Source organism: Nicotiana tomentosiformis, chromosome 2, assembly GCF_000390325.3.
Source record: "Nicotiana tomentosiformis chromosome 2, ASM39032v3, whole genome shotgun sequence".
Lineage (NCBI taxonomy): Eukaryota > Viridiplantae > Streptophyta > Magnoliopsida > Solanales > Solanaceae > Nicotiana > Nicotiana tomentosiformis.
In genome coordinates, this window is record NC_090813.1 from 70,761,779 (window position 1) to 70,784,997 (window position 23,219).

General features: G+C 41.8%; 2 protein-coding genes across 2 annotated transcripts; both read left to right on the forward strand.

The window, feature by feature from the left end:
• Positions 1-11,178: 11,178 nt before the first annotated feature.
• On the forward strand, positions 11,179-12,173 carry LOC138905012 (uncharacterized). The gene is made up of 3 exons (XM_070193517.1): positions 11,179-11,223; positions 11,328-11,519; positions 11,730-12,173. Exons 1-3 carry the CDS (start codon positions 11,179-11,181, stop codon positions 12,171-12,173), a joined length of 681 nt encoding a protein of 226 aa, XP_070049618.1.
• A 7,908-nt stretch (positions 12,174-20,081) lies between these two features.
• On the forward strand, positions 20,082-22,676 carry LOC104119031 (trans-resveratrol di-O-methyltransferase-like). The gene is made up of 2 exons (XM_009630424.4): positions 20,082-20,952; positions 22,158-22,676. The coding sequence occupies exons 1-2, from the start codon at positions 20,179-20,181 to the stop codon at positions 22,470-22,472; spliced, it is 1,089 nt and encodes a 362-aa protein (XP_009628719.1). The 5' UTR covers positions 20,082-20,178; the 3' UTR covers positions 22,473-22,676.
• Positions 22,677-23,219: the final 543 nt, after the last annotated feature.

Consider the following 23,219-nt stretch of genomic DNA (forward strand, 5'->3'; position numbering starts at 1 on the left):
AATGCTCGCTCAAAGATATTGTAAAAATAGAATGTCCAAATCCAGCCTCAAATCTACGACCTTCACAAGCCAAAATACGATCTTGACTAATGGACCAAGAACACCCTTCCCAAAGAAGCAGTGTTATTATTATATATTCTTTACTTTTGCAAAATATTAGTATAAATATTATTAAATTTTTTGGACAAAGAAGTGTTGGACGACACCGCTTCCTCTCATGTGCATTGGCACCTGACTAGACCGTGTAATTACTATCCTAATAATTACACTAAATCAAATTACAAGGTGTAAATTTCTAGTTACGCAACAACCATGAATGAGTATAATAAATATGAAATTCACTACTCATCCGTTTCAAATTAGATGAGTTACTTTTCTTTTTAGTGTGTTTCAAAATAAATGACACTTTTTTAAATATGGAAATAATTTAACTTTAAACTCTTCATTTAACCTTAATGAGAAACTTTTAGAACCACACAAATGTCATGGCCCCACAAAGCTTTTATCCCTTGCTTTTAAGACTACAAGTTTCAAAAGCCTTCTTTTTTTTTAAAAACTGCGTGTCGAGTCAAAATAGCTCATCTAAATTGAAAAGGTGGGAGTACAAGATAGTTTCGAAAAATAGCTAAAAGTGTTTGTTTACTTTATGAATAACATCTATGTGCTAAATAGCATAGGTGATAGGACCATCTAGACTTTCATAGAATGGTCCATATACTGGATTATTGTGGTCCAATCACTAAGCTTTGAAACTTCAGATGCATTTTGGTAAGTGTTTCTTTCTGCCTTTAGATACACCTTCATTCACTAGAATGTCAACATAATAGAAAAATGAATCTCAAAAAAGGAAATCTTAATTATTAGAGGAAATGTTCCTTGATCTAAACTCACAGACAAGAAAGCCGTAAAATAAATATAGTTTTCACTATATATATTTCATATTTTGAGGGCAAAATAAGTTATTCATCCTTCTGATAAATTTAACCCTGTTTCCACACACACAAAAAGTCTTATTTCCTTCGTATTACATCCAGAGAATGCTGATCTCTTTTTAAAATGAAAACTTTTCTCTCTTCTAACAATTCAAAGCAATATACTTGTTTTCCCTCGAAATCGAATAACATTAAAATTTGTAAGTGGTATTAAGGATACACGGATTAACTTGACACAAAATAATAAATTAAGTTGCTATTGAGTAAATAAAGATAAGATAAGTCCAAACCACACGAGTTGGATAATTTCAGCCGTGATAGAATAATTGCCCTCGAGCCGGGCTCACCACGACCGGTGTTGATAAACAGAAGAACGAGAGCTTAAAGATAGAGAAAATAATAATGTATTCCTTTTGTGTGCATATTACAATGTGTCAAATGAATTAATAAACCTCCTTTATATAGTAGGAGAGTCCTATTTTAGGTACAACTCTATAAAAGGTAAAAAAATCTTTTGATTCACTGATTGCCGGCTCCTTATCGATACGCGCCGAGATCCCTACCGTAATATGCGGCCGGTCCCGGATATTTCGGCCTTCTGTTGGCTATGCTGGATTGTCTAACAATGTTCTTTGAAGCCGCTCGAGGCTGGGACCGACTCCGGGATCATGGGCTCGATATTCTCGAAGGCAGGCATCATGCCTCCGGGTTCTAGTCCGGTGAGACTTTGTCTCGATTTTGGTCCCTTATTGCCATGTCTCGAGCTTTGGTTTATCTTTCTCGGAGGCTAGGATGCATCATGAGCTCGGTTTTACACGTATACAGATAGTCCCCTCATTTTTTGGAGAAATGACATGAGCTTATGATTCTTGCTTCTATGCACTGTGACAGAAACGATAAAACAACCGAAACGTCCCGTTAGTCAAGTCTTAATGGCATTAAATGCATGTCAGTCACCGGTCGTCCGTCCCTGGACGCGAAATGCCGCTGAAATACTATAAATACCCTCTTTGTTCATTTTAACTTTATATCCAAACCTTCTACCCTCGTACCTTTAAGATTTCAATACTTTCTAGCACTTTTACTCCGGTTTTTCGAGATTCTTCACAAGAATTCTTACCCGTCTTCATCTTAAGCCATAAATTCCAAACTTTCATCTTCCTTTCTTTCTCAGATTTTCCTCCATTTTTAAAGAAATGGCAAAGAATTCAAAAACTGTTTCTTAGAAAGAGACCCCTTCTACTTCGCGGCCAGCTACTGAGGCTGAGGAGACCGTTTCATGCGCCACTGTCGATGAACCAGTACCTGAACCACCTTTGAAAATGTTCATCCCCGGGGGATGCTCGGTCAACGTCTATTTCAAATTTGAAAAATTTTCCTCCGTACAAGGCCGATGTGAGGACGTCTCGAGATATATCTGCTCGATCACTGAAGAAGTCCTCCATACGGTCCGAAAAGACTGCAACTGGCCGATAAGGACATAGTGATCCCCGACCCCGATGAAGCCATCACCACCCATGTCGAGGGATACCTAAGTGTTTACACTTATCCCTTTAAGTTGGGACCGATGGACCCGCTCATCATAGATTTTTGTAACAGGTATGATGTATGCCTCGATCAGATTCATCCTTCGCTTTGGAGGATCGTGATCCTCCTCTGGTTCTTCATAAAAGAAATCGATGGGTGGTCGTTCACCATCGACCATCGTCTTCGCTTATACAGTCCCCAAATCTTCCGGGGGGACTGATAAAGCTTGTGCGTCGGGCCAGTAAAACCCCATTCTCAAGTATTTATGAGGACCGGGATCGAGGCTAGCATAGCCGTTTTGTCCTACTTCGGACTTCGGACTTAATCCTAGCCGAGTGCAGGTCATTCCCCGAGATGTGGAAAACCTCATGTACGTATGATTTACTTTCGAATGTCGATTTTACACTTACTTCTCTTTTTCTTACCGATGTTTTGTGGTGGTGTCGTGAATCACACTCAAATGCATACCTCAAAACAAGGTATGAAATGGTAGGTTGCAATTATAGTAACCCAATGAATAGTCGGGATCGAATCCAGGGAGCTAAATGAGAGTTAGGAGTATATATTCTAATGCGTGAAATTGAATTATCTTAATTTGCGCTTCCACAAGAAAGGGTTTTGTTTCTATTTCTATTTTAAAAATAAAGATTTCAAAATAGAGAAATATGACTAAGATAATTATTTTTGATGTTTTTCAAATAGGTAAACGCCTAGGGATTTGACAATTACCTAGGTGTTTGCGTAATGGGATAAAAACTTTAATGTTTGTTTTGTTGATCGGGGTGTATTATAGCTATCAACTCTCAATTACCCACACAATACCTCTCGATTAGAGAATGGTTTTGCCCAATTTGACTTTCTCAAGACCAAATGGGTATCACACAATACAGTTGATAAAAACTCAAGTCGGGTTATTACTATCTCTAGGTTGAACCCTTTAATTGGGTTATTCAATCTCTAGATTGACCCAATTCGTTGTTAGCTAAGTGTTTATAGACTAAGTTTCTCTTTCTCAAGTAGAGACCAAGTTAAATAGGCATGAACTAATATTTGCAATAATTAATTCCACAAATTAAAGCATGAACTAAGCAAAATAATAAATACCAAATCATAAACAAGCACTATTTAATTACCCATAAGGTGAACACACTAGGGTTAGGTCACAACCCTAGTAAACATCTAGCTATTCATGCTTGAAATTGAAGAAATAGAAGAAGAAATATTAATTAAACTCATAATGTAAAGTTAAAATGATAAAATCTATAATAAAATACACCAAAATATAGAAAATTTCCAAAAGAGGCAAAAAAAAACGGCTATAGGACTTGCTGATGTCAAAACTTAACCTAATTTTATGAAACTCATTTATTTATACTAGGCTGGAAATTTTGGAAAAAATGCCCTCCGGGAGGTTCTGCGGCCGCACAATTCCATGTGTGGTCCGCAGAATTCTTCATCAGGCAGGAGCTGAGATTCTGCGGCTGTACAATTCTGAACTGCGTCCATGAGGTTATATTTCTACGGTTCGCAGATTTAGCATTACGGCCGCAAGGCCCTCTTCTGTGGTCCGCAATAGTATGATTGCGGCCGCAAGACAATCTTCTGCAGCCGCACATATCTTTTGCGGACGGCAGTTCAATGAAGCTCTGGACTTGGCTGTTTTGTCATCTCTCAGATCTTGGTCTTGAGCCCTTCTTTTACGGCTGCACAATTCATGTGCGGTCCACAATTTGCATGAAAGTCTGCTGGGTTTTTCTTCTTTGGTTGTGGCCGTAGATAGAATTCTACGGACTGCAATTTATTTTGCGGGCCACACTTTGTATGCTTCTGTGCCCTTTCGTTGCCTTGTGCTCGGACTACTACTCTTTGGGCCGGATTTCATCTCGGGAGTCCAACTGCCAACATTCCTATAATTTTGCATATTTCATTAGTTTCGGGAACGCAATTCACTGCTTTTAGACTAGAACACAAGCTAAAAGGCACTAAGAAGTAGTCAAAATTCTCACTTATAAACTTCCCCAAACTTAAGTCTTTTTTTGTCCTCGAGCAAATAAAGTAGTTCCCACCTCCACAAGTTAAGGGCCATTTCAGCCAGCCAAGGTGAGCCATTCACACATCAGTTGGGACCAACAATTACCCACAGTACTTATGTATTATCAACAAGGCTACAAGTTAAACATTTATGCACATATAGTTCTAGTGTGACACTTGAGCATCAAGAGTTGACTTTACTCATCAAGGAAGCTCGCTCTCTCATGTAGGTTTTTGTGGATCCCAAACTCCTCCTCCTCTACTCTCCGTTTGCCTAGATCACTTAAGAATTTTAGCACTCAGTCCAAGTATTTATGAAAGGTTCACTCCTCTCTCTCAAGAGAATGTTGCAAGTACGGCTTCAAGTACCATAGGCTTGCACCTCATGTAGATCGCCACTAATATAAGCTTACTCGGCTTGAAATCAGGTAGGACTTCTTTTGGCATGTAATAAAGGCTTTTGGGTTCGAGTTGGATACAATATGGTTGAGTGGTTACACCTTTCCTTAAGCACTCCATCTTTTTATTTTCGGCTCACACCTTGGCAGTTCTTTGAGGCATATTTTTTTCCTTGGGTGATTAGAGAGACATAACATCACTCTTTCTTGACCATTACACTCATATTTCTCCATGTTTGGGCTCATTGCCTTTTTTTGAATTTCTTCAACTCTTCTACTTATTCATTTTTGTTGCACTTCTCTTTTTGTTCTTATATTTTCTTTGCCTTTTCTTCTTATCATTTCTTTTTCTCTTTTTGTTCCTTGATACCCTTTTTCAATTTCCTCGTCTCTCCCCCAAACTTACGTTTTTAGATAGTTGTTTCACCTGAGTGTTAAGGAAAGCTCGGGTGCTAAGAGAGGGTCACAATAGAACGGGTAAAGGCTTATAATATGGTTTTCAAATAAGAAAGGCTAAAGGCTCAAAGAGGTTGACTAGGGATGACATCATTGGTAGGCAATAGAAAATTCAAACGGGCTAAGGAAAGCCTACAATCACTTCTCAAGCCAAGCAAAACTTAAGATATCGCCTTGAATCACAATCAGGGCAAGTTCTAGATCATTCGCATGGTTACTTGGACTAGCAACAAAGCATCTCACCCCTCACGTAACTAGATTGTTAAAGAGAAAAGAGTCGAAGGCCCATAATGACCACATTCAAGATTGAAAATCACTATTATTCGATTAAACTACTCGATGGTTTGCTAGGTTAACACAAGAGTCACAAAGTTACTAACTAGAGCTATTTTTTTCAAAAACCTTGTCTCTAACTATAAGCACATAGTTAAGTGTGTTGGTGCCAAATGAAACATGTTTGACTCTCGAGAATGACTTAATTAGGTTTTTTTAATATTCATTACTACTACTATTATTACCTGAACACTAAAAACCGACACAGTCCCTTAAGAAGGTTGTCACGCCATCCATCGTTGGGAAGAGTCGCCCGGTTCACAGAAAAATTACATTTGGAAAGAACTATGGCATTAAGAAAACCAAAGGATTATTGTCTACAAAAACATAAAAAGAAGCTACTAAATCAAGAAGGAGCTACTAATTCAAAAAGAAGCTACTAATTCAAAAAGAAGCTAGAAGCTACTCACTTAAACACTAACTAATAAGAAAACAAACATAAAGAAGCTACAAAGTAAAAACTATCGAAAGCATAATGAATATACATAATGAGGGAGAATGAGAAAATATATACACAATGAGAGAAGAAGAGAGAATATATACAGAATAAGGAAAGAGAAGAAAATATTGCCAAATTATTACAAACCAATTATCTCAGAATCATCAAATATAATCAAATAAACTCCACCACCCCCACCCCCCCGAATAAAAATAAGCATTGTCCCCAATGCTTAACAAAATAAGAGTAAAGGAAGGGTAAGAGTGAAGAAAACTCCCTATGGCTCCTTGGCCATCTCTATGTCCCCAGCAGCGTCACCACTCTGAGTCTCTTCCAACTGGATCTCATCATCCTCAACTCTGGAGTGACTGGGTTGGTGAACATCTGACGCACAGCCTCGGCAGTGTCAGCAGTAGAGTCTAGCTACTAAGACTGGCCAGCTGGTGCCACCGGTGCTGTTGGTGCTGTAGGATTTGGGCCTAGGTGGTGTGGGTCAATCAACATGTCGAATGGAATATCTCCGGCTGCAGAAAGCTTGGTAACCTGTCTCTGGAGCATGTCCACTGACTTCTTGGAGGCCTGGGACTTCTTCATCTTCTTTACTTCATTGCCCAGCTCTTCGATCACTGACCCATGCTGACCAATGTAGCTATGATTGTGTGCTGGTTCTCCAAGAGCTTCTTCGGAGTTTCTTCCACTTATGGGGGCATCTGAGGTGCAGGAATAGAAAACTGCGCTACAATAGTACTGGATAAGTTAGATAGCTTTGAAGTGGCTGTCTGCATCCAGTTGTTGAGGATCGCCAATACCTGGAAGACTCGCAGCACAGAAAGTGGAGTAGTAGGCATGGGCACCGGCTTCAAAGCCGAGGTGGAACCTATGGCAGGAACTACTGTGGGAAATGAGGATGGTGGTGGAGGCATGGTTGCAACACTAGATGAAGGCTTGATCGACGCAAATGGAATATCAACTTCCTATGCAACTACCACCGATGGCTCATCAGACTGCCCTGTGGTGGTAGATGGCTGACTCTTTTTCTTCGGGTTGTGTGCATCCATCAGTGAGTACCATGAGAAGGGCTTCTTCGGCTGCACCTTTGTGTCAAAGTCCCTCGGCTCTACCCTCGCATTTGTGAGATACTCTTTAATGGTGTTGGATAAGGGTAGGATGTGTCAGCTTGCCGAGCAACCATAGAGATGTTGGCGGATATCATAGCACCCACATTGATAGGGTACCCGGCCATGATGGAAGAAACTAGAATTGCCCGAGGGATTGGAAGATATGTCTCATTCTGGCACGGGTCTAGCCTGATGCGTACAAAGGTTTTCCACCCCTTTTCCTCAAAGCTCAGCGTACTCCGATGAATAGAAATCCCTATTGTGATCCATGGTGGTGGTGGCCCAGGAACTGCTAAAATCTCTACTAACCAAGGACGAGCTGCATCCCCAAGTGCACATTTCTCTAAGTACTCTGTGGGCTTGACATCATCAAACCCCAAGTTAGTATTCAATGTGTGCTGATCAAATCGCACCTTGAGGTTCCTCACTTTAGTTACCTTTGTCTCTTTCTTGATATGCGCCACATTGGCGTAGAATTCCTGGACAAGGTAATCTTTCGCATCCACCATGCTCTGGGTAAATCACATCCACCCTTTGCGTTCCCGAAACTGCCTCAAAACTACAGGGTTATACTTTTCTAAATTTTTCTACTAAAATTGTCGCTCAAGAGTGAGCGACCTCACTGGCCACCAATCACGGAAGCTGGAGAAAGCAGCCAAACTGACAAACTGATCCTCCCACATCTCTTTCTTCTTCGATCGCTCAAGGCCGGCAACTGTAGCATCTCCCCCTCTGCCATTATCGGGGATGTCATGAATGGATGTCTCTGGTGCCTGGGGACAGGTGTAGTAGAAGGTGCAAAAGCCAGACTGGCACTCTCCGAACCCTCAGAAGTGCTGTGTGGTGTGGATGACTTGTCCCTGAGCTGATACCTCTCTGGCGACCTTGACTGGACAGTCGGCTGCACATGTACAGAGGCTGAGTTACCCTCTGATACTTCCCTAGATGGGGCATAAGAATTGGTCTCGGAAAGATCTACACGTCTCCCTCTACCGGCTGTTGTTTTCTTCCTGATTTCCTGTTGTTGGGTACTAGGCAAGGGTTTCTTCCCTCATCCCGAGAAGGGACACCCCTTCCTTTTGAAGTGTCGCCTCTGCCTCTAGATCGTACCATTTTCTGTATCAAGCAAAGGCGATTGTTAGATGCAATTCAAGTTCAGAAATACAATGAATGTAAGGACACACTAGAAGATACAGTGAGGGACACAGTTGAAACATGTTTGCAGGGTATAGATTTGTGGTCCACAGATTTTACATTGCGGCCGCAGAATAGGACTTGCGGACCGCAAAATTCTCATTTGCGGCCGCAGAATTGGATTGCAGTCTGCACATTTCTCATTGCGGTCGCAACTCAGATACCGCTAACATGCCAACTCTCTGATAACAGAGAATTGGCTTTTTTATGGCCGCAACATATTTTCTGTGGTCCGCACAAATTGTCTTGCGGCCGCACATGATAGTCCCCGGCAACGGCGCCAAAAATTGAATCGCACTCAAATGCACACCTCAAAACAAGGTATGAAACGGTCGATTACAATTATAGTAACCCAACGAAGAGTCGGGATCGAATCCACAGGGAGCTAGATGGGAGTTAGGAGTATATATTCGAATACGTGAAATTGAATTATCTTAATTTGCGCTTCCACAAGAAAGGGTTTTATTTCTATTTCTATTTTAAAACTAAAGATTGCAAAATAGCGAAATAAGGCTAAGATAATTGTTTTTTATGTTTTTCAAATATGTAAAAGCCTAGGGATGTGACCATTACCTAGGTGTTTGCCTAAAGAGATAAAAACCTTAATATTTGTTTTGTTGATCAGGGTGTATTATAGCTATCAACTCTCAATTACCCACTAAATACCTCTCGGTCAGAAAATGGTTTTGCCCAATTTGGCTTTCTCAAGACCAAATGTGTATTACACAATACAGTTGATAAAATCTCAAGTCGGGTTATTACTATCTCTAGGTTGAACCCTTTAATTGGGTTATTTAATATCTCGTTTGACCCAATTCCTTGTTAGCCAAGTTTTCCTAGACTAAGTCTCTCTTTCTCATGTAGAGACTAAGTCAAATAGGCATAAACTAATATTTGCAACCATTAATTCTACAAATTAAAGCATGAACGAATCTAAATAATAAATACCCAATCATAAAAAACACTAATTTAATTACCCATAAGGTGAACACACTAGGGTTAGGTCACAACCCTAGTAAAAATATAGCTACTCATGCTTGAAATTAAAGAAAGAGAAGCCAAAATACTAATTAAACTCATAATGTAAAGTTAAAATGATAAAATCTATAATAAAATACACCAAAATATAGAAAACTTCCAAAAGAAACAAAGCAAAATGGCTACAGGACTTGCTGATGTCCAAACTTAACCTTATTTTGTGAAACTCATCTATTTATACAAGGTTAGAAATTTTGGACAAAAATGCCCTTCAGGAGGTTCTACGGTCGCATAATTCCATGTGCGGTCAGCATAATTCTTCATCAGGCAGGAGCTAGGATTCTGCGGCCGCACAATTCTGAGCTGTGGCCGCGAGGCCATATTTCTGCGATCCGCAGATTTAGCATTGCGGCTACAAGACCCTCTTCTGCGGTCCGCAATAGTATGATTACGGCCGTAAGATAATCTTCTGTGGCCGCACAAATCTTTTGCGGACCACAATTCAATAAAGCTCTGGACTTGGCTGTTTTGTCATCTCTCTGATCTTGGTCTTGAACCCTTCTTTTGCTGTTTTGCACGAAAGTCTACTGGATTTTTCTTCTTTGGTTGCAGCCGCAGATGGAATTCTGCAGACCGCAATTTCTTCTGTGCTCCCAGAATTTCTTCTGCGGGCCGCACTTTATATATTTCTGTGTCCTTTTATTGCCTTGTGCTCGGACTACTACTCTTTGGGCCGGATTTCATCTCGGGAGTCCAACTTCCAACTTTCATGTAATTTTGCACATGTCATTAGTTTCGGGAATGCAATTCACTGTTCTTAGACTAGAACACAAGCTAAAAGACGCTAATAAGTAGTCAAAATTCTCACTTATCATACAGTCGTTGCTCGGGTCCCAAACGATGTCCCTCAACTCAAGGAGTGGGTCGAAGGTATCATATCACAGATGCCATATTCCGAGCGCTCGTGGCGCAAGCTCTCGAAGGGACGTTGGGAGGTGCGTTCCCATGGTGAGACTTCTTTAATATTAAGCCCATACTCCCTTTACTTCTTTTTGCAGGCTAATCTAAGGACGTTGAGTTGAGGCCTCCCACCGAGTCCCCTGCTCTGAGACAACCGAAGAAAAGAAAAGAAAAAGGGATCCGAGTTCCCCGAGCTCCGAGAAAAAGGAAACAAGAAGAAGGCTGGTGCGCAAGTCAAAAGAACGCACCAGTGCCTGAGAACCGTCTTCGGATTCGCTCTATCGTCTGAGAGACGAATCCGAAGAGGAAGAAGAACCCTATATTCTGGTGGCCCACTTGCCGTCGCATATCAAAAGGCAGGGGGCCTCCGAACCAGAGAACCGCAAGACCGATCTGCCTCAAACTAAAGAGGTCGATGCGTGGGGCCGAGGCTTCCCGAAATGCGGGAAATGCCCCAAAGGAGACAATCGATGTGATAGACATCGAGGCCCAAATGGCGAAAGCACACTCCAACGAGGGGCCCATGGGCAAACGACCCTTTCCGCAGCTTTTTTGATGGCGTGGATTCCACTGCCACGGAGGACGTCAACGAATTGGGTGACTTAGAGGTACCGAAGAAGAATCCGTCTTTGGGAGCAAGTGGGCCTACCTCGTGCCCAAAACTGATCAACCGGTTCCCTGCCCCGAACGTGGATCCTGACCAGAAGATATCCACCATCATCTCTGTTCCGGAGGATATCCAGGTTTTTTCCGCCCCTGTATGGGTGGCCAGTTACCTTCGGTGCCTGGTGACCGAGGAAGACCAAGCCAAAATGAACGAGATATACGCGCCCTGCATGTTCAACGAAGCACAACAGGTACTGAATCGGGTAACTTTAGATAACTCTTGATGATTTCAATTTCTCCTCTTATACTTGAACTAATTCATTGATAATCCTAATATTCTTCTTCGTATTTGTAGGCCTCGATGCTTCACCATGAAACTTTTCTCCGGTATCGGGATGAGTTGAACCAGCTCGAAGCCGAAGTCAGAGGGCTTACTGAGAAGAGAGATACCTACAAACTTCTCAGCGAGCAGCGTGAAGGAGAGGCTAAGAGCTTTCGAGCTGAATTAGAAGTGGCTCGAAAAGAACACGCCGACCTGATTGCACAGGTAAAAATATTTGAAGTTAGTAATGATGAACTAGACTCGGTGACTAATGGTCCGAACCCGTAGGTCTAGCAGAAGATTCATCGGATCGACCAACTCCGAGCCAAGATTGATGCAGTCAAGGTCGAGGCCGAAGAGTGGAGAGATAGAATGGACCACCTGGCCTCGAAAAAGGAGATTGCTCGGGCATAATTGGCCTCGGCTGAAGCCCAGCTTCGGGCGGCAAAGGAGAAGTCTAAAAATCAGTCCCAAAAAGTTGAGGAGCTACAGTCTCAGATAAGCTCGGTCGTTTCCGATCGAGAGACACATGCCAAGGAGCTTAAAGCAGCCAAGTTGGTGGTTGAAGTGACCAAAGCTTATGCCGACGAGATGGTAGCCCAGTATAAGGCCAATGTCGAGGCAGCCCAGGATCAGCTGAAAGATACCATTGAATACGTGAAGTGGCAGTCACGAAGGGAGGCCCTCGGAGAAATTCATGCTCGGGGATTTGATTTATCGACCGAGGTCAAAAATGCTAAGGTGTTCAAAGTCGAGGCCAAGAAACTGGCGTATCCTGAGGATGAAGAAGACTCTGAGGGTTCAGACGGATCCAGGGGCGGAGAAGACTCTGATGGTACTGGTAACGAGGCGGGCTCCGGTGGAGACCAGGCCGTTTAAGTGCCTTGCATATATTTCTTTGTTTTTGTATTTTTGTACTTTTGTACTTTTTTTTGTTCAAGGCCATTTGACTTTTGTAAAGATCTTTTCATATATATATATATATATATATATATATATATATATATATATATATATATATATATATATATATATATATATAAGGCTCTATTTTCTCTTCGACAGTATTTAAGCTTGTTTCCTTTCTCTTTGTTCTTTATGATTGCAAAGATATCGAAATGCCTTAGCATGTAATATTTAGGTCTTGCCCAGAGGTTTGAACAGGCCCTTCTTTCGATATTATTTTGTTTACTATTCATGGGGTCTCGCTACGACCAAAAACGTTCACCAAAATATTTAGAACTTTATAGATTATAATTTGCCGAGGGTAGCCTTATGAACCGGTTTAGAAATTTTGAAGGAGTTTCTTTTTTTGTCACGGGTCTCGGACGTCTCCGAGCCATTTTATTAAGGCCGTAGCCTTTTTAGTTTGGGTGTTTCCAAGTGGGTTTGTTACCCTGAGTCATTTGGGTTTAACCGAGATAACCGTTCCCGAATGGGGGTGGCCGTAGCCTTTAAAGTTCGAGCACTGCCAAATAAGCTTTGTGCCCCCGGACTTTATTATCTAGGGATGTCCGAACCTGCCTTGAGTGGAAGTCTTCGAGTGAGGTGGCCCTTGGCCTCGATGTCTTCGGGGGATCAAATGTAACAAAGAAAAATTTTCAAAGGGCAAGATATTTATTCGCAAGGTAGAAACTTCCTTTCAATTTTGTGCGTAATATACAAAGTTACACATGTGTTCAAACTTTGTGTCCGGGCATGAGTGGTCTATGTGGGCACGGTTCATTATAACCGTTTGGCCCATACAGTAAATCCTATCGATCGAGCCTAGACTATTCGAGCACAAAGTTTCTTTCCTTACCAAAATCGTTTTCCAAGAGTGATGCCCCCTAGTGTTTGAGGTCGATTATAGAGTAGCCTCGAATACTGTTGACAATCAATCTTCAATTCTAAGTTAGCACGATCCACTGTTGCCTCGTTAAAAACCTTGCGGAAAAACCCATTTGGGACAAAACCGGTTCAAGGGAAAAAGAGTGCAACGCGTGCTTTCAGGACTAAAAAATTATGTGGTTCTTTGGCGACTACCTACGAGTGTTAATCCAAAATGTAGATAAATAAAAGAAGTGAACGGGGTCGTACCTTAGCAGTAATATCATTTCAAGTGAGTTACTTTCTAGTTGTTCGGTAGTCGTTAACCGTTCATTGCTTCGAGTTTGTACGACCCTTTTCTGGTGATCTCGATAATTTGATACGAACCTTCCCAGTTTGGTCCCAACTTTCCTTCATTCGGGTTCCGGGTGTTCAATGTGACATTCCTTGACACTAAGTCCTCGACATTGAAGTGTCGAAGGTTGGCTCTTTGATTGTAATACCTCTCGATCAGTTGTTTTTGGGCTGCCATCCGGACGAGGGCGTCTTTGCGCCTTTCATCTAACAGTTCCAGGCTTGTATTCATGGTCTCATTGTTTGATTCTTCAGTTGCATATCGGAACTCGAGACTCGGTTCTCTGACTTTGACCGGTATTAGAGCTTCAGTGTCGTAAACCAACGAGAATGGGGTAGCTCCGGTACTGGACTTCGAGGTCGTACGGTAAGCCTATAGGACTTCGGGCAAGAGTTCTTTCCATTTTCCTTAAGCTTCGGTCAATCTCTTTTTGAGGTTTTGGAGTATGTTTTTTTTGTGGACTCTGCTTGCTCGTTCCCACTAGGGTGATATGGTGTTGACAGGATTCATTTGATCTTATGATCTTCGAGAAACTTGCTTACTTTGTTGTTGATGAACTACTTCCCATTGCCATACACGATCTCGGCCGGCATTCCAAACCGACATATTATGTGGTCCTAGATGAAATCAATGACTTCCTTCTCCCTGGCTTTCTTGAATGCCTGGGCTTCCACCCATTTAGAAAAATAGTCAGTCATAAATAGTATAAATTGAGCCTTACCGGTTGCCCATGGAAGGGGGCTGACAATGTCCATTCCCCATTTCATGAACGGCCAGAGGGACAAGACTGAATGTAGTAGCTCCCCGAGTTGATGAATCATCGGAGCATGCCTTTAACAATCGTCGTATTTTCGTACGAACTCCTTCGCGTCCTTTTCCATGTCGATCCAATAGTAGTCGGCTCTGATTATTTTCTGAACTAATGATTCGGCGCCGGAATAATTTCCGCAGGTGCGTTCGTGGATTTCCCTCAGAACATAGTCAGTGTCTTAGGGTCTTATACATATTGTGAGTGGGCCTTGGAATGTTCTCCGAAACAATGTACAGTCTTTGGATAGGTTGAACTGGGCCGCCTTCATACGCAGAGTCCTCGATTCTTTTGGGTCCCAAGGCAGTTTTCGGTCTTCAGATATTCCATATATTTGTTTCTCCAGTCCCAAGTCAGGCTTGTTGAGTTTATCTCAGCGTGACCTTCTTCCACTACCAATCTCATGAGTTGCACGATCGCCCCCGAGTTGAACTCGTTGTCATCGATCGACGATCCCAAGTTAGCAAGGGCATCGACCTCGCTGTTTTGACCCTGAGGCATGTGTTGTAGAGCCCATTCCTTGAACCGATGTAAATGAACTCCTTCGCGTCCTTTTCCATGTCGATCCAATAGTAGTCGGCTCTGATTATTTTCTGAACTAATGATTCGGCGCCCGAATAATTTCAGCAGGTGCGTTCGTGGATTTACCTCAGAACATAGTCAGTGTCTTAGGGTCTTATACATATTGTGAGTGGGCCTTGGAATGTTCTCCGGAACAATGTGCAGTCTTCGGATAGGTTGAACAGGGCCGCCTTCATACGCAGAGTCCTCGATTCTTTTGGGTCCCAAGGCAGTTTTCGGTCTTCAGATATTCCATATATTTGTTTCTCCAGTCCCAAGTCAGGCTTGTTGAGTTTATCTCAGCGTGACCTTCTTCCACTACCAATCTCATGAGTTGCACGATCGCCCCCGAGTTGAACTCGTTGTCATCGATCGACAATCCCAAGTTAGCAAGGGCATCGGCCTCGCTGTTTTGACCCTGAGGCACGTGTTGTAGAGTCCATTCTTTGAACCGATGTAACGTTACCTGCAGTTTATCCAAGTACTTTTGCATTCATTCCTGTCTGACTTCGAAGGTCCCATTAACTTGGTTCACCATGAGGAGGGAATCACACTTAGTTTCGACCACCTCTGCCCCCAAGCTTTTGGCCAGTTCGAGACCTGCAATCATGGCCTCACACTCGGCTTCATTGTTAGTTAATTTTATAGTCCTGATAGATTGTTTAACTATATTACCTGCGGGCGATTTCAATACAATTCCAAGTCCGGACCCCTTCACTTTCGAGGCGCCATCCGTAAAGAGGATCCAAATTCCCGAAGAGGTCCCCAAGTTCAACAACAACTCTCTTTCGACCTCAAGTATTAGGGCCGGTTCAAAGTCGGCCACAAAGTCTGCCAAAATTTGAGACTTAATTGTTGTCCGACGTCGATATTCTATGTTGTACCCACTAATCTCTACGGCCCATTTGGCCAACCGTACCGAGAGCTCAAGTTTATGCATTACATTCCTCAATGGGTAAGTGGTTACGACACATATGGGGTGACATTGGAAGTACGGTTTTAGCTTCCTAGAGCCATTTATCAAAGCGAGCGCCATCATTTCTAGGTGAGGGTACCTAGTTACGGCCTCGCCGAGAGTCCTACTAACATAGTAAATTGGAAATTGCAGACCTTTCTCCTCCTGGACCAGGACTCCACTTACAGTTATCTCTGATACTACCAAGTATAGGTATAGATGTTCATCTGTCTTCGACGTGTGAAGCAGCGGCGGGCTCGACAGATATCGTTTAAGCTCCTCCAAGGCCCGTTGGCACTCCGGGGTCCATGAGAAGTTATTCTTTTTCTTCAACAGTGAGAAGAAACGGTGGCTCTTGTCGGATGACCTCGAGATAAATCGACCCAAGGCGGCTATACGTCCGGTTAACCTTTGCACAACCTTCACGTTGTCCACAACAGTGATATCTTCGCTGGACGTGATCTTATCGAGGTTGATCTCGATCCCCCGATTGGATACCATAAATCCGAGGAATTTATCGGACCCCACTCCAAATGCACATTTCTCCGGGTTCAGCTTCATATTATATTTCTTCAATATGCTGAAGGTTTCCTGCAAATACTTCAAATGGCCCTCTGCTCACAGGGACTTAACCAATATATCGTTAATGTAAACCTCCATTGATTTTCCTATTTGTTCTTCGAACATCCGATTTACTAGGCGTTGGTAAGTGGCGCCGGTATTTTTTAGTCCAAATGGCATCATGTTATAGCATTAGGTGTCGTACTTGGTGATGAAGGAAGTGTTTTCCTGATCACTCGGGTCCATCCAAATTTGATTGTACCCGGAACAGACATCGAGAAAACTGAGGATCTCATGGTCGGCCGTCGCATTGATCATACGATCTATGTTAGGCAAAAGGAAAGATTCAGGGACTACTACTATGTTTGCTAGACAGTCTGGGTATTTTACTTCCCAGATGGATCCTATTTTAAAGAGTTTAGATACCTCGTCCTTGACGTAAGCATGTTTGACCTCGGACTGGGGTCTCCTCTTCTGCTCGACCGGGTGGAACTTCGGGTCCAAGATTAGTCTGTGAGTGGTTATCTCCGGCGGGATCCCTGTCATATCAAGGTGGGACCAAGTGAAACAATCTTCGTTAGCTATAAGAAATTGAATGAGTTTTTTCCTAAGCTCAGGATTCAACCCCATGCCCAGGTATACCTTTCGATCGGCCAAGTGTTTGATCAATACGATTTGCTCCAGTTCCTCGATTGTCGATTTGGTAGTGTCAGAATCATCGGGAGCTATGAAAGACCTGGGAACCCCGTAGTCGTCGTCCTCGCCCATCTCCTTCTTATTCTGTTGGGATGAAATTGGTGTCAGTAGTTGCTATTTGGTTTCTCCCTTGGTGACTGGACCCATCTCCTTTGGTGTCGTAATTGTGGATATCGGGACCACCTCGTCGATTGTGAACATATCTTTTGTGGTCGGTTCTTCTCTATAAACTGTTTTTATTCCTCCCAGCATTAGGAACTTCAACACCTGGTGCAGAGTCAAGGGTACTTCCATCATGTTGTGAATCCACGGTCTCCCGAACAAAGCATTGTACCTCATGTATCCGTCGATTACATAGAACTTTATTTCCTGAACGGTCCCGATGGTATTCACCGGTAATGTTATCTCTTCTTCAGTGGTCTCACATACCATGTTGAACCCGTTTAGGACTCGGGCCGCGAGCACAATCCGATCTTACAGGCCGAGTTGTTCCGCGACCCTCGATCTCATGATATTGGCCGAGCTAGCTGGATCAATTAATACACGCTTAACTCAATTGTCGACAATCTTCCTTTCTGTGACCGTGAGTGCCATGATATTTGCATATTAGGTTAGGATCCCTTTGGACTAGATCGGACGGTAAAGGTCAAGGCCATTTTGTGTCTCTGATACGTCCAATGGAGGATATGAAGGTGGCGACGTTAACGTTAAAGTTATACTCCGACAGTCTTGGCGCTTCTTTCGGCCCGATGGGCCTGTCGAAACTGTTTCTACTCATGAGTCCCTGGTTGTTTTGACCCCGGTCACTCCTTTCACTTTTCACAGGGTTTCGCCCAGGTCCACCACCTCTTCGGTCTCCATTGTATGGATGATATCAATCCTTGTTCGACTGTGGTTCACGATCAATGTCTCTCCCGACTCTATCAACTGATCTGACAAGATAAACGGACCCAAAAGGGGGCCCGAGTTGATCATCTTCGACCCTGATTTTTTATTGATACCGATTATGCACGTCGGCCCAAGTGACATCTGGGTATTCTACCAGATTTTTCTTTAACTATTGTGAAGCCAATGAGCTTCGAGCATTGAGTCCCTGGGTGAAGGCCTGAACGACCCAATCATCTGCGACCGGAGGTAAGTCCATCCGTTACATTTGGAATCGGGACACGAATTCCCTGAGCATCTCGTTATCCCTCTACTTCACTTTGAAAAGGTCTGGCTTTCTGGTCTCGACCTTGATAGCCTCGGCGTGTGCTTTTACAATTGAATCTTCAAGCATAGCAAACGAGTCAATAGAATTAGGAGGTAGATTGTGATACCATATCATAGCTCCCTTGGATAGAGTTTCCCCAAACTTTTTCAGCATGACAGATTCGATCTTGTCATCTTCCAAGTCGTTCCCTTTGATGGCGCATGTATAGGAGGTCACATGCTCATTTGGGTCGGTCGTTCCATTGTACTTAGGAATTTCGGGCATGCGAAACTTTTTTGGGATCGGCTTCGGCGCTGCGCTCAGGGGAAAAGGTTTTTGAACAAACTTCTTAGAATCCAGGACCTTCAATATCGGAGGTGCTCCTGGGATTTGATCGACCCTGGAATTGTAGGTTTCCACCTTTTATTCATTTGCTTCGATTTCTTTCTCCCCCGATTATATCCGTTTTGTCAATTCCTCGAGCATTTTTATGATCTCGGGGTAAGTCCTCAATTCATTTTCATTCGGCCTCTCCGCGATCGGTCCATTTCTATGGGTGACTTCCCGTGATGGCTCGGGCTAAACCCTGCTTGGCGCTCGGCTTTCGTTCTGCAACTGGGCTATCGCCACTTGTTGAACCTGTAACATTTTGAAGATTACTCGTAAGTTGATCCCATCATTTTCACCGTCGTGTGTATTTTGGGCAATTGATCAGACTTCCCTACGTACGCTGTTCTTGGGATCGGTAGGAAAATTTGTGTTGTTGGCCACACGCGAACTGGCGTCGATGCGATCCGCCACCAGGACTCCACCGAGATTGACTGGGGGCACCTCGTTACCGGGTGCTGCATTGTTTTTTTCGCCATGGTGGCTGGACTCCGTATCCGTGTTTAGAGGAGCAGACTGCGGGTTTGACATTTCAATTTTAACCTGGAATCAAAGACACTTCAAAGAACAAGTGTAAAATAAGGTGTGTTACGGGAATTTGTATCAAATTGCCACTATTATCCTTAGCCCCACGGTGGGCGCCAAACTGTTTTCCCTCAAAATTAGATAACAATTAAATTTGTAACTGGTTTTAAGGATATGCAGATTAACTTAACACAAAGCGATAAATTAAGTTGCTATTGAGTAAATAAAGATAAGATAAGTCCAAACCACACGAGTTGGATGATTTCAGCCTTGATAGAATAAATTTCCTCGAGCCGGGCTTACCACTACCGGTGTCGATAAACAGAAGAACAAGAGCTTAAAGATAAAGAAAATAATAATGTATTGCTTTTGTGTGCGTATTACAATGTGTCAAATGAATTATTAGACCCTCTTCATATAGTAGGGAGTCCTATTTTAGGTACAACTCTATAAAAGGTAAAAAAAAAACTTCTGATTCACTGACTGCCGACTCCTTATCGATACGCGCCGAGATCTCTGCCGTAATATTCGGCCGGTCCCAAATATTTCGGCCTTCTGTTGGCTATGCTGGATTGTCTGACAATGTTCTTCAAAGTCGCTCGAGGCTAGGACCGATTCCGGGATCATGGCCTCGATATTCTCGAAGGCAGGCGTCATGCCCCCGAGTTCTAGTCCGGTGGGACTTTGGCTCGATTTCGGCCCCTTATTGTCATGTCTCGAGCTTTGGTTTATTTTCGTCGGAGGTTAGGATGCATCATGAGCTCGGTTTCACCTGTATACAATACTATCACATGAACTTATTTAAAACTTGGTTGAGATCCGGGAAAATTCTTCTTCTAATTAAAAAATAATTTAAAACTTTTAAAGCTCCCACCCAAATAAACTACCCATGGCCCACCCGACCCAACCTTTAACTTTTTTATAAATGGACAGTTTGTTGTAAAGCTCTCATCCCATCAGTTTCAAACATAAAGATAGCTCATCACTAGCCTAGTTTCAGCATCAAGGTTGGAGAACTTCCTGACTCCTGAGCTAATGGAAACTGATAATGTTGAAGCAGCCAGTGAATTGTTCAAAGCACAGGTTCACATCTACAAACATGCATTCGCTTATGCAAACTCCATGGCCTTGAATTGTGCCATTCAACTAGGCATACCAGATATTGTACATAACCACAAAAAACCAATCACTCTTCCTGAACTTGTTTCGGCACTCAAACTTCCCTCATCAAAATCAATTGGCATTCATCGGCTAATGTGCCTGTTGGTGCACTCTGGATTCTTTGCTACAGCAAAGATCGACGAAAACTCAGAGACAGATGGATATATTTTGACAACTCCTTCAAGGCTGCTTCTTAAGACTGAATTCCCAAACTTGTCACCTTGCGTTAGAGTAATGATTGATCCTATAGTTGTCACTCCTTGGCAACTAATGCTTGAATGGTTTCACAATAAGAATGAAGAGGCCACAGCATTTGAGACAGCCCATGGGGTACCTATGTGGGAATTTTGTGCACAAAATCCAAGATTCGACAAAGATTTCAATGAAGGAACGGCTAGTGATTCCCAAATGATGAGATTAGTTGTCAAGGATTGTAAAGAAGTTTTTGAGGGGATGAACTCATTGGTTGATGTTGGAGGGGGCATTGGGATTATAGCTAAGACAATCTTGGAGGTTTTTCCTCACTTGAAATGCACTGTTCTTGATCTTCCTCATGTTGTTGCCAACATGCCACAAAGTGAGAATTTAAGCTATGTTGGAGGGGATATGTTTCAATCTATTCCTCACGCTGATGCCATTTTGTTTAAGGTATGCACAAGAATTTTATTCTTGACATATGTTTAACTTATACGTATGCTTGACATTTCACCTAAAAGATAGCTTTACGTAACTATCAGTAATAAAAGTGGAATTAGTAACCTCAAGAATAAATCAGGTTAAATACACAATCGTGCAAAAATAGTGCATTTAAGTTTAATCCTATACAGATAGTCAAGAACAATTTGTTCAGCTTTTAGAGCTTGAGAATCTTTTCTCCAATTATTATACTCTATCCGTGGCACAACCTTCTAACTACAAATTTCTCGAGTTAATTCCTAGATGATCATCCAAGTTATAGAAACAATTCGTCAAAGTCATTTTTGTTTTGTTTAGGACCATAAAATTATTTAACTTTTAGGTTTGTCTCTTAGACAATAACTCTAGCTAGAAAAGCTTATTTCTCTTATAGGTTATTACATGGCAGCTATGTCAGATTACTATTCTTTTTCAACACGAAAATTAACGAAACAGACAGAGCCTGCTGCTTCACCCCTTGGATATATTGATCATAAATTTTGAAATTGATTGGGTGATTCAACTCACAAATGGAGATTAAAACAACATCACTGACAAACAGAAAGCTACTTCACTTGCTACCTTACCAAGAAATAACACATCAGAGCAATACAAAACAAGTAGGTGGATTAATCAATGTCTTAACACAGAAGAACAATCAATCAAAATTTTCAATATAACTTAAATTCAAAACTAGAAGTCCACACAAAAATGATTTCTACCTAGAAAGGGAAAGAAGGAACGAAGGGAGAGCAAGGGCAGACGACTGAAACAAAACTTGAACAAGTTTTGATTGGTTTCATTTATTTTAAAATAGACCCATTTTGCTTCGGGTCAGATTAAATGGGTCTTATGATTTAAGAAATAGGATTTTGTGGCTAGAGTTATGTGACAAAGCTAAAGTTAGATGTTTTTATTGTCCTAAATAAAACAAATATAACTTTACTGAGTTAATTCTGCGTACTATCCAAGGAATTAACTCCAAATTTCTCACATGGACTTAATCTTCTAGATTCTGTTTGTATTGCTCCGTACTTATTAACTGTAAACTTTTGTGTTACGTCTGTTTGATATATCTGATTAACCATCTTTGAAGTTGGCATACCACTTGTGCAAATTAAATTAAGATTCGTTACGATGATGTCACATATAGTAATTAGTATTAATTGCTTTTGCAGAATATATTGCATAGCTGGAGCGATGAGGATTGTGTCAAGGTTCTGAAGAAATGCAGAGAAGCTATTGCAGAAAACTTTGAAGAGGGGAGAAAAGGGAAGAAGGTCCTTATCATTGACATAGTATTAGACACAAACGAAGATGAACCAGACATGACTCAAGTAAAGCTCATGAAAGACATGTTGATGGTAATGTTTTTCACTGGAAAAGAAAGGACTGAGAAAGAATGGGAAAAACTATTCCTTAAAGCTGGCTTTACACGTTACAATATTAGACCAATCTTTGGCCTTAGGTCTCTTATTGAAGTTTTCCCTTGAATATATATATGGGGTTTTCTGTTTCTTAATTAAGAGAGATGATGTTCATGTTGTGCTCTGATAAATAAATAATGACTTCCCTGCTTACATATATAATAATAATGGGGCCATTTCTCTGTTTTCTTAAGCACTGTGCAGTATCCTATTTGTAATTCCTCTGAGAGAACCATCAAATTTCAAGAGACAAAGAATAAAAGTTTTTCACCAACAAATCACTCCTTTGGTATCTAGGCCTTATTACTTGCCCTCGTAGTATATACAGTTTTATTTTTGTTTCTACCTAGCCCAATTTTGTGAAGGATCGATTTATCACCTAATCAAATTGCTTAGTTTACGCTGATGTTGCATGTTGCTCTCAAACGCACACGCAAGTATACGTGATCGTACAAGTAATATAAGATTGTAAGTCCAGATATCATACCCACAGGAACTTGTGATTAACTATCAGCTAAATTAAACTATGACAATTAACATATTCAAGCGATTTTTCAAATATTATTAACTACAACTAATCTAGAGTCGAAAATTAAGAAATTACATAAAACAAGTGGGCAAAATTAGAGACGAATTCAATGAGAGACGATATTCTAGAGCTATAAGTTAGCTAACAATCCCGTTGAGTTTTCCTCTTAAATTGTCTAATCAATTTATCTAGTTTTTAGGGATCAATCATCGTCTCGGACTTGGGCGTACAAAGACGATGATTTTGGACTTGGGCGTATATTCGGATCGGTTATTGATCCTATT

Coding starts and splice junctions, on each gene's coding strand:
- LOC138905012 (XM_070193517.1), top strand. CDS start 11,179: ATGAACGAGATATACGCGCCCTGCATGTTCAACGAAGCACAACAG. Junction 11,224..11,327: donor TGTTCAACGAAGCACAACAG/GTACTGAATCGG, acceptor TCGTATTTGTAG/GCCTCGATGCTTCACCATGA. Junction 11,520..11,729: donor ACGCCGACCTGATTGCACAG/GTAAAAATATTT, acceptor GCTGAAGCCCAG/CTTCGGGCGGCAAAGGAGAA.
- LOC104119031 (XM_009630424.4), top strand. CDS start 20,179: ATGGAAACTGATAATGTTGAAGCAGCCAGTGAATTGTTCAAAGCACAG. Junction 20,953..22,157: donor CTGATGCCATTTTGTTTAAG/GTATGCACAAGA, acceptor TTGCTTTTGCAG/AATATATTGCATAGCTGGAG.